This window comes from Brassica oleracea, chromosome C3 (genome assembly GCF_000695525.1).
Source record: "Brassica oleracea var. oleracea cultivar TO1000 chromosome C3, BOL, whole genome shotgun sequence".
NCBI classification, from domain to species: domain Eukaryota; kingdom Viridiplantae; phylum Streptophyta; class Magnoliopsida; order Brassicales; family Brassicaceae; genus Brassica; species Brassica oleracea.
The window spans coordinates 54,902,175-54,914,839 of NC_027750.1; the positions used below are offsets into that span (position 1 = coordinate 54,902,175).

Consider the following 12,665-nt stretch of genomic DNA (forward strand, 5'->3'; position numbering starts at 1 on the left):
ACTCTCAATCGGATGAGCATCGAACTCGGAGAAGTAACTCCAACGCCGAAACCGCTCACAGGTTTTTCAGGCGAAGTATCGATGACCCTCCGGTCGATTCAGCTACCTGTCATGGCCAAGGAGATCACGAAAATCGTCGAATTCGCGGTAGTCGATCATCCTGCCATCTACAACGCCATGCAAGCCGTTCCATCAACGTACCACCTGGGTGTCAAATTCCCGACCCCAAACGGAGTCGCAGCTATCTGGGGATGTCAGAAACAGTCATGACTATGCTTCCTCGTGGAGCACAAGTTAAGGCAAATGACGACTTCTGCAACGGCAAATCGCAAGTGCACGAAGATAGATCAATCTTCGGCCAAAAACGTTTCAAGAAAAGACGATTTAACATCGTCTGCTGACGCGAACGCTTCGGGCGTCGAAACTCAACACGAGTCTGAAGCCGACAATACAACCCAATCGGAATATCCGGAAGAGAACGCTGACCCGGCCACGGTCATCACGATCAAGGCGGTTAGCACGGCGACAACCGCCGAGTAAAAACGCTCGCGACATAAAATAGAACTACGAGATGGCTTGATCCTCGAGAGAGGTACGTAGGCAGCTCGTCGAAAGACGAGTTCAGCTATCCCCCTCTCTAAAAAGGGGGGGGGGAGTGGGTGCGTATTCTTGTATACTCCCACATAGGAAAATATGCGTTATTGTAACCGAGTTTTTTAGAGATTTCGAAAACATTTACTACAATATGCGTCGCTCCTTTTTAAGACACTTGCGCTTCAATTAACGTAAAAGTCTCAGAACACGCTTAGAAAATCTACAGACGTTAAGACTCTTGTCAGCGGCCTCATACGGCCCAAAATCGCAAAAAAAATCTCTCTTCAGCACCGAAAATATGCGTATAGTCTTCGAAATAACTGCGAGACGTCGCTAAGTTAAAAGTCGAGACGATGCGAACAAATTGTCCGAACGTGACCACAAAAACCTTACACCCCGTTCGTCGATTGGCCCCGACGAACGCGTCAACCGTCTTAAACAAACGCAACTTGATCACTCTTTTGATCTTCGAACGTCCAACACAAGGACGAAAGCGCACTACAAAAAAATCCAAAATTTTGGTCTAACACTTCCAGTTGGCTTAAAAATTGTCTCTGGAAAGATGCTCGATTCATACCATACAAGTCATATAAGCCGAGAACCTATCGCGGACTTTAAATTGGTACGAATCAGGTTGAAATCGCAATAGGAAAATCGATAGCCGGCTAGTCGCCGCACAAACCTTAAAACCGAGAGTAAACCTAGGTCTTGCCCTAAACCCATCGCATTGGTCTCAGACATCTCAAGACATGATATCTAAACGATACGAGATCCTAAAACATGTCTCTCTGTTCATATCTTGACGTTTCCGAAAGTTCGTAAGAATAAATAATTTTTACGAAAACTCACGTCTCGAACAAACCAACAGATTGAACGCCTCAACGAAATTAAATATGAGAAGACAACTCATGTTTACTTCAAACCCACTCGAAAGAAAGTAACACAAACAAACATCCATTATATATATATAAACCACATAGCGGTAGGGGTTCAAAGCCATCAAAGGCCAGGCCGATAAAGATAAAAGCGGCCAAAACAGGCCCATACAAAGTTCGAAGGCCACACTCGGCCGGACATATATGAACGAAAGCCACACTTGGCCGCAAGATACTAGATAAGGGAAAAACTTCTTCCCGTCAAACACTCACCTCTCACAGATCAAAGTTAAAATTCCCGGACAAGGAAGCTCTGAATGCATCCGCGACCGAGCCTGAACCAAAGTTCGGTCGCTACGTAGCGACCGAGCGGAGCGACCGAGCTCTTCCAAAACGTCGATACGACAATTAGCCCATACATTCTCGTTTACCCCTCGATGAGCTTGGTTTGTAAGGAAAGATAAATGTGAAGTTTCCGCGGATAAATGTGAAGTTTCCGAAGATAATCACGAAGATCGGGAAAATTGGAATATATCCATTTTTTAGATATGATGGCTTAAGGGCAGAAGGGGAAAGGCGCAAACCTACCTAGGAGCAAGTATATAAGGAGTCCTAGGCGAGAGGCAAAAGGGGGACTTTTTCAGAGAAAACTTAGCACTTAGAGCAATTAGACAACTTTCCGTTTTTGTTATTCGAGCTGCGACTCAATTAGGTTTAGCTGTCTTAGGGTTGCTAGAACTAGGAATCTCTCCGACAGCTCTCGAGCCCAGGCATATACCTTGTTGTTAACGGTCATACGAAAATTCGGAATAAGACTTCTCTTTGCTCTCTTTTACGATTTCATATAATTTATCGTTGTTATCTCGTGTTCTGATTGCTTAGCGTGTGGTATTAGCAGATATCCGGGACCTCTGGGAAACTAGGATTCTCCTACTTTCCTAATTTAAACGGAAATCGATAGTGCGAATTTCGGTTCTCACATAAGGTTAAAAGAAACTCTGATGGAAGCATAAACAAATACAAAGCAAGACTTGTGGCTAAGGGATATATACAGAAACATGGTGTTGACTTCGACGAGGTGTTCGCTCCAGTTGCGCGTATTGAAACTGTGCGTTTGATCATTGGAATGGCTGCATCACGTGGCTGGCAACTTCATCATCTTGATGTCATGACGGCTTTTCTTCATGGCGAGTTAAAAGAAGAGGTCTATGTTTCACAACCTGAAGGTTACATAATCAAAGGGAGTGAAACTAAGGTCTACAAACTAAAGAAGGCATTATATGGCTTGAGAAAAGCCCCAAGGGCATGGAATGAGAAATTGAATGCAGTGCTGCGAGACTTAAGGTTTGTGCGATGCCTAAAGGTACCTTCCTTATACCGAAAGGAAAATAAAGAGCATCTGTTGGTCGTGGCAGTTTATGTTGATGATCTGCTCGTGACTGGTTCAAGATTGGAGATGATACTAGAGTTCACGAGAGATATGGCGACAAGATTTGAGATGAGTGATCTCGGTCGACTAAGTTATTATCTTGGCATAGAAGTCTCACAGCGAGAAAGAAGTATTGTGCTAAGCCAATAAAGATATGCCACAAAGATACTTGAGACCGCCAAAATGAAAGGATGTAATGCAGTGCATATACCGATGGTTGCAGGCTTAAAGCTATGTAGAGCCGACGACGAACGTGACGTTGACGCAAGCGACTACAGGAGGAACATCGGCTGTTTGAGATACTTGATACATACAAGGCCTGATCTGGCGTATAGTGTTGGGGTGTTAAGTAGGTATGTGCACGCTCCAAAGGAGTCTCACAAGGCTGCACTAAAACAAGTGCTTCGGTATCTACAAGGTACTTTGTCATATGGTCTCGAATTTGAATCTAAGTCGCAGGAAGGCTTGATAGGCTACAGCGACAGTAGCTATAATGATGATCCAGATGATGGCAAGAGTACAACAGGCCATATTTTCTACCTTGGTGGCAATCCTATTACATGGTGTTCTCAGATTAAAGATTAGTCTGTTCCCTTGTTCAAAAACCCGGCCGAGTAGCCGGTTTTACGGCCAGGTAATCGCAATTCGGAGTCCAACCGTGGCGATTTTAACCAATCGGTTTGGTAAATCGCTAAAGGACAAACCGGCCGCTTAATAAAACTATACGCTATTAAATCAGATTAACTGCCGATTAATAACGAAATTTTCTACGTTAAAGAGTACAAAACGTGCTCTATTTATACAAGTCATTCATTCTGCACCAGTTTACAAACGTCCGATGTGGGATGTTGAGATTCACAGTTCTTTAAAATAATAATCAATATTTAAATAACAAGAAATCGAACCTACAGCATAGAGATAATTTACTGAAAACTTTAACACCGGACCGGATTAACTTATTTGTAATATTCCACAAAACGTTATTATAAATATACTATATTTGAACTTTAATAGACATAATATATTTTGTGATCTAATTTGATATGTATTTACAAATTTCTATTTTAGTACCAAGGATATTTTATACATAAACATTTATTATACGTAAATATTTGGTATTATACATATAAATAAGGTATTATATATATAAAAGTACAAAAAAATCTTCTCCACTTGCTTCCCAAGTTTTTCCCGCTTTTCTAATAAATCGCTAGGCCCGTATGTACCGCACGCGTAGCGCTTAGCGAGTTTTCGAACAAGGGTATGTTCACGATTCCTCATGATTCAATCATGGTAAGAAGAGCATTCGCTGAAGGAATCAAACAATAGTTATTTTTTGTGGTATCACCTTATCAATGATATTTTATAAAAATGGTTTTAAGGTTAAACATTGTTCAAAACCTGCATCGAATGGGACTTAAATGAAAAATATATAGTACATCGCATGTAGCTATATGTATCGACCGTTGCTAAAAAAAAAAGGAGAAGCTATATATGTATCGACCAAATAAGAGCATCCATGTAGCTATGAATTTTACCACCACTGGACCACTATAAAACAAATCCTCCACTATAAGAAATACTTAGATTATAGATAATCTGAGAATAAAGCTGACAATGACTATGTCGAGTGTCGTCATTAGCCTAAGCTAACACTCATTAATTAACAAATAACTTATGTTTGTAAATAAAACCGCTAACTTTTGTAGTGTTCCGAAGCTAGGAACTTTTGCAGTGCTCACAATAAAAGTAAATTTATCACAAAAGGAAAGGCCGTAGAGAAAATTGTTAGCTTAAAAAGCTCAATATTATGGGCAATTTTCGTTCGGCTGTCATCGTTCGTCCTTTCAAGTACATCAACCTTTTATTTTTCACGTTCCTCTAATAGACCGCATGGCTGTTATTGATGGTTTGATTATGATGTTTCAACTTAGCTTGAGGTTAGTTAAAAAAAAAACTTAGCTTGAGGTGTTGCCACGGACCACATTTTCCACCAAGTTTTCTTAACTAAAATGAACGATTGGTCCCTTCACTCCAAACGTTTATTCAGTTGAACGCTAGCTTACGACATTGCTCTCCTCTTAAATACTACTTAACCGATCACTCTGTGTATGTCTAGAACATGTATGTTTATGATTCGGTTCAGTCCATACTTTGATAAATTAAGATCAACCAACGAAACCAATGAGGTTAAGAGAAATATATCATTTTATTATACTTCCCTTAATACATAAACAACCAAATCAATCTTTCTTTAAACGAAATGATATTGATCGACATAAGGATTTATACAGACTAAATCCGTATGCTGGATCAAATACCTTCTTTTTTGATATACTATACATACAAACAATAATATGAGATTAAATCTTAGTTATAAAACTCCCAATTGAGTTTTATTTTAAAAACTTCAAACACTGCTGGTTCCACGAACCGGGTTTGGACTGTACTTAACCGGGTACGAGGCTTCAACCGCAATTCCACACTTGCCGGACTTGGACCTTGCCAAGTTTCTCTCCATCCTAATGTAACCATCCTCTCCCCAACGTGTACCCCACGAGTTCCTTACAATCCAATAGTCAATACCGTTCTCTGAACCATAACCAACAGCCACCACTGCATGATCTAGATTTGTCCCACACTTTCCAGTGAAGATCCCCTGCCAACATAACCAAACCGGTTATTAAATATCCAAAAACGGGGTTTTATTACCTAAATTTATACAAAACAATTAACCCCGATTTAAGGTTGGTTCGCTTACCGATTGGTAATGTTGGAAAACTCTTCCACCAGCTTCAATGGCAACACTCACGGGCTGGTATGAAACTGCTCTCTTCAACGCCGTTTCATCTTCAGTAGGAACATCTTCGTAACCATCAATAGTTACAACTCTTGAATTCCTCTGCAAACACGACGAAACAGATTTTGAAGCAGTACTTCTTTAAAATGTATAAAGAAAAAACAGAGTTACTCTGTTTTATGTCCCTTACCAGTAAAGAATTGCATTTTCCATTGGAACCACGGTAAGGATAATCTTGCTCGGTGTTCAAACCGCCGTTTTTCATGATGAATTGAAAAGCATAGTCCATTAAACCACCGTTGCAGCCTTGGTTGTAGGATCTGTCGCAGTCGACAAGTTCTTGTTCGGACAGAGATATGAGTTCTCCTGTTACGATCTTGTTTATACCTTCTACTGCTGCAGCTGTCGAAAACGCCCAACAACTTCCTGTTTCCGATCAACACATAGTAAGATCAGTACTCAATACACAACTTCATGTGTTGCATGCTAGATTAGAGTCTTAAGCTTTAGATGAAACAATGACATTTGTAAATCTAAACACACGCTAAGATTATCAACGTCTTGAAATTTTAAACAAAGTTGATAATTATATATTGACATGGAAGATTACTCGTAGAATAGGAAGTTGATACCCACTAAACCAAAAAAAGCAACGTTTTTTTTTTGTTTTTTTTTACATAAATATACTATCTAATATGTAAATATCAAAAATTTATGAGCCATGGTCAAAATTTAGATATAAACCTACTCTCTAATCTGAATACAAATATACTTTCATAAATTACTTAGAATGAAGAAGATAAACTGTGTTAATTATAAAACGGATTATATACAAATTTATAAATGATTATGTGAAGCATGTGCATAATATTAATTACCGCAAGTTCCTTGGTTTTTAATGGCATTAACGGCTCCTTTCCGTCTCCAATCAACCGTCTCCGGAACCTCCACGTCGTTTACTGCGGCCGAGTATTTCATGTTAACGTTCTTGGCCTTAGTGATGCGGCGGACAGACTCGGTTCTTGCCCCGAGGTATAACCTCCGGTACTCATCGTTAGTGAGATCAGAGAATATGGTGAGACCAAGCTTGTAAGTAGCGTTCTTGTTGTTCTCATTGTGTAGATCAATGAACCTTAGGTTGTCTTTAAAAATATTGAACTTTTCGTCTTGTTGGTTGATGATACCGTTGTTGTTGCTAGTTTTCCCGTGCTCCGCACACCACTGTAAGTAGATGGACCTCACTTCTTCATCGGTTCTCCATGAGCCGTCCGATGGAAGATCGAGATGGTTGTTAATGGTAGTGGACTCATCACCGGAGGCTAATGAAATGACGACGTATAGGAGAAGTAAAGAAATGAGTTTTGTTGAGGAAGCCATATTGTATGTTTGGCTTGGTTGTTCTAGTTCTGATAGTTGATATGGCTTGATTTCGTTGGAGGCTGAGAGGAGCTATTTATAACCAAATTCTTGGAGTTTTAATATTTCAAGTTGGTATACTTTTCTATTATAATAAAATGCAGTAATGGGCATGCAAGATGGTGGACGGTTCAAATGGATATTGCCGGAAATATGAATGAAATTAATTTTACACCTTAAATATCTTCATTCCCCACGTAAGAACGTTGTGTGATAATAGGCAGGGAGATATTTATGTATTTTCTAATAATTTCAGAAAATTTAGTTACTTATATACTATATCAACTATCAAGATAACAATAAATACGGTTTGCTGATCTATAATATATACCCAAGTAAAATTAGACGATTTTGCCATAGTTCTCTATGATGGTATCTTCAGTGATGGTGGAGATAGTGAAGGTACGGTGATTGCTATTAATGGCTTCCATCAATTTGAGAGCTCTCCATGTTTTGGGCTGGATCTTGGCAAGTAGCTATGAATACATCAAACACTATGTTGCTGGCATGAGATTTGAATCGACCTAGAGAGCCTGCAACAACATAGATGGTGAGGTTCTTGAGTATATTGAGCTCCACCAAGCCAGACACACTCGTTTTCAACACCTTATTCCCTATCTCTCTTCTAATTACTGCCATGTCCCTCGATGCAGTTCACCGCAGCAGGTTTATTAATGTCGGAGAATAAGTTATCTGACCAATAAATTTCAAGTTTTTAAGTCTCAAGATGACACTATGCTAAAAGGCATTGTTTTAAAATCAAACCAATAACATACAAAAGAAACTCACCAGAGATTCCGATCACATCCATATCAGGGGAATCATCGCTGAGGAACTCAATAACATTATGCACACCTTTGGTTACCATGTCCATCCTCATTGCACCACACCGGTGTTACAACTGAACCATACATAGCCATTTTTTTCCCTGCCAATGTACAATGAACAGTTTGTAGACTCGTAAATCTAATTGTCATGCATCCACAAAATCATTATTTCATCAGCAAAAGTTTCAATCTTGAGCCGAACCACACCACAAACATAAAAAAATTTACATCATGGTGGTACCTGTTGAAAATGACAGCCGACGTTTCGAAGTGATCTAGATTCTCCAAGGAAGGCTTAAGTTTCATAGCACATTGGCACGACAAAAACCAGACAATAGGCGCTCTAGTTGTACCGTCCTTCAGCTCCGCCTGAGACGTACCAAGCCTTGCAGCCTCTGTTAGTCATAGCAACCAAATAACTTTCCGTTATAGCTCATCAGAACAGAGTTTACATCATATTAGTTAATCGGACAACTCCAAAGCGATCAATCAACTTTCACAATCGACCCCCTATCGTAGCGATGGATGATAGTGATTCACAAGAACTGGGATAGAACCGTGGATCTCAGAATTCTGCCCAGAGAAACATACGCTTGAAGTATTAAAACTGATAGCTTGAATATTGATTAAACAAATATGGTACATAGTATTCCATAGAAAGTCAAATTGTCAATACCTTTTCCTGGGTACTATGTTCTAGGCGGAGAAAGGTGGCGGGGACAACGACCGATTAAGCAACAACAACACTGGAGGCTGACATCTTCGAAAGTTGGCTAAAAGCCGCGACAATTCAATTTAGGAGTAATTTAATAAGAGATATGAGTTTCAAGGTTTGTTTGAGGAATTATATATACTGAGACGGATCGTTTCAGAGGTGAAACGGTACCATAACTGATCGTTGGAGATATAGAGAGGTGAAGATGAAAAGTTTCAGAATTTTTTTTGATAAGCTAAAAGGATAACGCTTCGGTTTATCGGTGGAGACAGAGTATTATAAAAATTTTAGATACATACAAAAGAGATTTAGCCCACTTATAAGTTTTATTGGGCCAGAATGCGGATTTTACTAAATAGGTTTCGATGATCAAAGTTACACGTGAGTATTGAAACATTACAGTTATGTGTGGGATCCACTATAATAAATCCTTCATAAATATATATTAGTTTCGGTAATCAATGTACAAAGTATCTTTTAGTTTAGTGGTATAAATGTTGGTGTTTATATCATACTAACCCGGGTTCGAGCCACAGACTTGACATTTTTCACATTTTTTAAAAGTGGGACCCACTTACCTGCTGGCGTGTCGCATCAGAAGTGATGAAACTGGCTCATTATAATGTAGATTTATCTTTCTTCCTATACAACATTATAATGTACTTAGTTTCAATCATGTCAGTATAGAATTTTTGTTTTATAAAAGTAAGTTTTCTGGTGCTTGTTATTGATAGATAGATTGATGGGAGTTTAGAAAATTGGATTGACTTTTGTAGAGAATATATTATAATATGTATAAATTTATTTATTATAAACAAACATAATTTACTAAAATAATATTTGAAATAATATATTATAGTTAACTAATATATTATAGATAATGCTACATTTTGTTATAAAAGAAGACGAAGCTAGTGCTACATTTTATATTCCGAAATCTTGATTATGTATCCGATTGGTAATGACTATATCTTTAAAACTTTTGATGTAGAAAAAAATACAGATTTTTTGTTGTGGTTTTTAGATTTTATTATTGTAGAATTTTATGGAAAATCTCAAAAAGTTGATGTGGATATTTGGCACTACAAATCAAATCTAAAGAGTTTACCAGCTTGCCAAGCTTGCAGTATAATTTGACCACACTTGTGTAATTTTTATTGTAACTATCTTAATCAGTTTAAAATTTTAATATCTATTATATATTGATAAATGTTATATCTAACTATTTATATTATTTATTTTGTTATCACTTTTAAGAAAGTTTAGTTACCTTTTACTAATGGTATAAAAATAATCTAGTTATTGAACAAATAAAAAATCTAAAACATCTTATTAAAAAAAAGTAATTTAGTTATTGGACAGTTGAACATAAATATGATTAAAAAACACAAATATAAAATTAAATTTCTCAATAAATTAAAACAAAAAATATATCCGTCATTTGAAAGAGCGGATCAGAATCTAGTTAAAAATAAAATAATTAAATTATTTAATTTACCGTCTTGATCATAATATCTAGGGTTATTTCACACATAGTTATGAGTGTTTACACAAAAGGTTACCAACCACCTTTTTTTTTTCTTAAGAAAAATACAAAATAATTCTCCTTCTATTGCGACATATGTATTTGTATGAAAATACTCGGGAACAAGCAAAGAACTTGTAAATTAGAATTTGTAAAGAAAGCAGAAAGTTGGTACAACCGACCAAAGCAAAGAACTCGGGAACATAACTATCCTTTCCATTGCGACATAGTATTTCACCAAAAATTCAAACTTCAAAGATCTATGGGGTCAAATCCTTCGTCTGTAAATCAAATAGTTTACTATTCTTTTCTAATTTTATGGTGATATTATCTAGTAGCAAAGTTGGCCCTGAAATTTTAAGGCTATTAGCAATTTAATAAAAAAAATTAATAGTTTAAAATTTTATTTTTTCTTTTCAAATGCAGAGAGACTTATTTATATATAATTTTTTGAAGATTTTAAACGAATGTTTCATCCTGGTCTAAGTCTTGCTCATAGTTCGTAATTTCTCTAATTTCAAACTATAATAACACCATTTTATATATTTCTTCATATAAATAGTTCGTGGTCATTAATTTTATTATATCTTTTTATGAAAGATTTTAAATTTATTATTTACATCACCATATATCGATTCACGAGAGACTTTGCGTATATTTTTATTAAACTTTGATATATTATATTGTAGAAGATATTCATTAAAATACAAGATATACATACGTTAATATTGGGTTTGTAACTTTTTATACGTACATTTTCTTATAATGACCTGAATTTTATATTTTTTCTTTATTCAGAGAACTTTACTACATATGTAGTTTTGCTTCAAGTATGTCTTTATAATTGATTTTTTATATATACATATACGTATTTTACTACAGTTATCACTCATAAGTATTGAGTTTAGCACAACAATATTAATGGAGAGATATAAAGATGGGAGCTTAGCCAAAAAGAAACACTTTCTAGCCTTCAATATGACATCCCAAAGAAAACATAGCAAATAGCATGAGCAACTCCCTTATTATACTCTAGCTTCTCTAGGCCTATCCATACTCTTATGCCTCTACTCAAGTTGCAATACTCATCAACTAACAAGTTCCTTCAACCAGCTCTCACATTGATTCACACACACACACACATGGTGAATTCTCACAAATGGGCACATGATCTCAATCATTTGGCTAGGTAAGCAATGATCTAATATGAATGAAAAGAAGGATTCAAATGTTATTATTCCAAGGTGGTTATCACTCAAGAACAAGGAACTTGATCATTATGCAAAATTTATTTAAGATTAGAAGCAACTCATGCATACATAGATTCATTTTCATCATTATACCATTTTCCTAAGTGATTACAACTTCTACCCTTTTATCAACATCTCAAAACCAAAATAAAACCCACTCACATCACTCGCCCAATGAACAACTCTCTTTTTCTTTTGACTCAACCAACTAGGGACTTTAATTCATTTTCTTTACAACACTTAACTCTAACTCTTTCTCATTTCCTTCCCCACTTTTTCTTTGATTTTTTTTTTTAGGGAAGCAAGCAAACAAGTTTCAAGAAGAATTTTCAAGGCTCGAAGCTTACAAGGTTTTTCAAAAAATGCTTAAGCTACTTGATATGTTTAGCTAGGATGCCAAATTGAGTTATAGACATGTGTTCTTTACAAGGTTTCTCCCAATGCATGAATGCAATCTAAATGCTTCTAGACTCAATCCTAAGGATGCAAATGATGCAACTAAATGCTTATTTTTGTGATTTTCGAAAATTTTCAATTTTTGTGGATTTTCTATGCAAATAATTATTCACAATGCAATGCATGAGACTTAATGACAAGTAGACAAAACAAAACACAATGTGAGATAGTAAACTCTCCCCCAAACTTACTTCACAGAGTCTCTTGTGTGAGAATAAGCTCAAAGGAGAGATCTAAGGGAAATACATAAACATGATAACTAAGTATTTACAAAGGTAGAATGCACTTACTTGAAGTTGGCTGTCATAAGAGAAGGGAAATGAGGAGGGAGGACTTGTTGTCACCTTGGAATTTTCGACATGACCTTTGAGAATTTTTTAGAATTCCCCCAAATTTGCCCGTAAGCTTATTCAAACACACTAAAGCAAGAAAAAAATATATACAAATATATACAAAGGATACCATGGGACTTCCTCCCAAGTGAGCTTGTTTTAAGTCGCTAGCTTGACTTTCCTTCTAATTAAACTGTAGGGAAGATGTGTTTGGCTCCATGCTCTCAATCCCTAGACTCTTCATCATTTCCATTGAGATCACATTCACACTTGCACCAGAATCAATAAGAGCATCATCAAAAGTGAGCTTACCAAGGTAGCAAGGCAAGGTGAACATCCCTTGAGACTCAAGCTTAGGGAGGGACTTTGGAGGGATTGGTGGATTAATCTTCGTAATGAAGATGTCCAAAAGTTCGGCCACTTCAGCTTGGTGGTCTAGAATGTCG

General features: G+C 36.8%; 2 protein-coding genes across 2 annotated transcripts; both read right to left on the reverse strand.

Annotated features, from left to right (window-relative positions):
- Positions 1 to 5,144: 5,144 nt before the first annotated feature.
- Positions 5,145 to 7,117, reverse strand: LOC106332642 (cysteine proteinase COT44-like). The gene is made up of 4 exons (XM_013771122.1): positions 6,577 to 7,117; positions 5,889 to 6,124; positions 5,660 to 5,800; positions 5,145 to 5,557 (listed from the first exon to the last, which is right to left on the reverse strand). The coding sequence occupies exons 1-4, from the start codon at positions 7,073 to 7,075 to the stop codon at positions 5,309 to 5,311; spliced, it is 1,125 nt and encodes a 374-aa protein (XP_013626576.1). The 5' UTR covers positions 7,076 to 7,117; the 3' UTR covers positions 5,145 to 5,308.
- A 414-nt stretch (positions 7,118 to 7,531) lies between these two features.
- On the reverse strand, positions 7,532 to 7,994 carry LOC106330963 (3-hydroxy-3-methylglutaryl-coenzyme A reductase 1-like). The gene is made up of 3 exons (XM_013769347.1): positions 7,904 to 7,994; positions 7,748 to 7,807; positions 7,532 to 7,647 (listed from the first exon to the last, which is right to left on the reverse strand). Exons 1-3 carry the CDS (start codon positions 7,992 to 7,994, stop codon positions 7,532 to 7,534), a joined length of 267 nt encoding a protein of 88 aa, XP_013624801.1.
- Between the last annotated feature and the right edge of the window lie 4,671 nt (positions 7,995 to 12,665).

What these genes read in the sequence shown, in the direction of transcription:
- LOC106332642 (XM_013771122.1), bottom strand. Translation starts at nt 7,075, where the DNA reads ATGGCTTCCTCAACAAAACTCATTTCTTTACTTCTCCTATACGTCGTC. An exon ending in TAAAAACCAAGGAACTTGCG is followed by an intron (nt 6,125 to 6,576) that starts GTAATTAATATT and finishes GATCGGAAACAG; the next exon opens with GAAGTTGTTGGGCGTTTTCG. An exon ending in TTTTCCAACATTACCAATCG is followed by an intron (nt 5,558 to 5,659) that starts GTAAGCGAACCA and finishes TTATGTTGGCAG; the next exon opens with GGGATCTTCACTGGAAAGTG.
- LOC106330963 (XM_013769347.1), bottom strand. Translation starts at nt 7,994, where the DNA reads ATGAGGATGGACATGGTAACCAAAGGTGTGCATAATGTTATTGAGTTC. An exon ending in GGATGTGATCGGAATCTCTG is followed by an intron (nt 7,808 to 7,903) that starts GTGAGTTTCTTT and finishes TTTATTGGTCAG; the next exon opens with ATAACTTATTCTCCGACATT. An exon ending in CTGCATCGAGGGACATGGCA is followed by an intron (nt 7,648 to 7,747) that starts GTAATTAGAAGA and finishes ATGTTGTTGCAG; the next exon opens with GCTCTCTAGGTCGATTCAAA.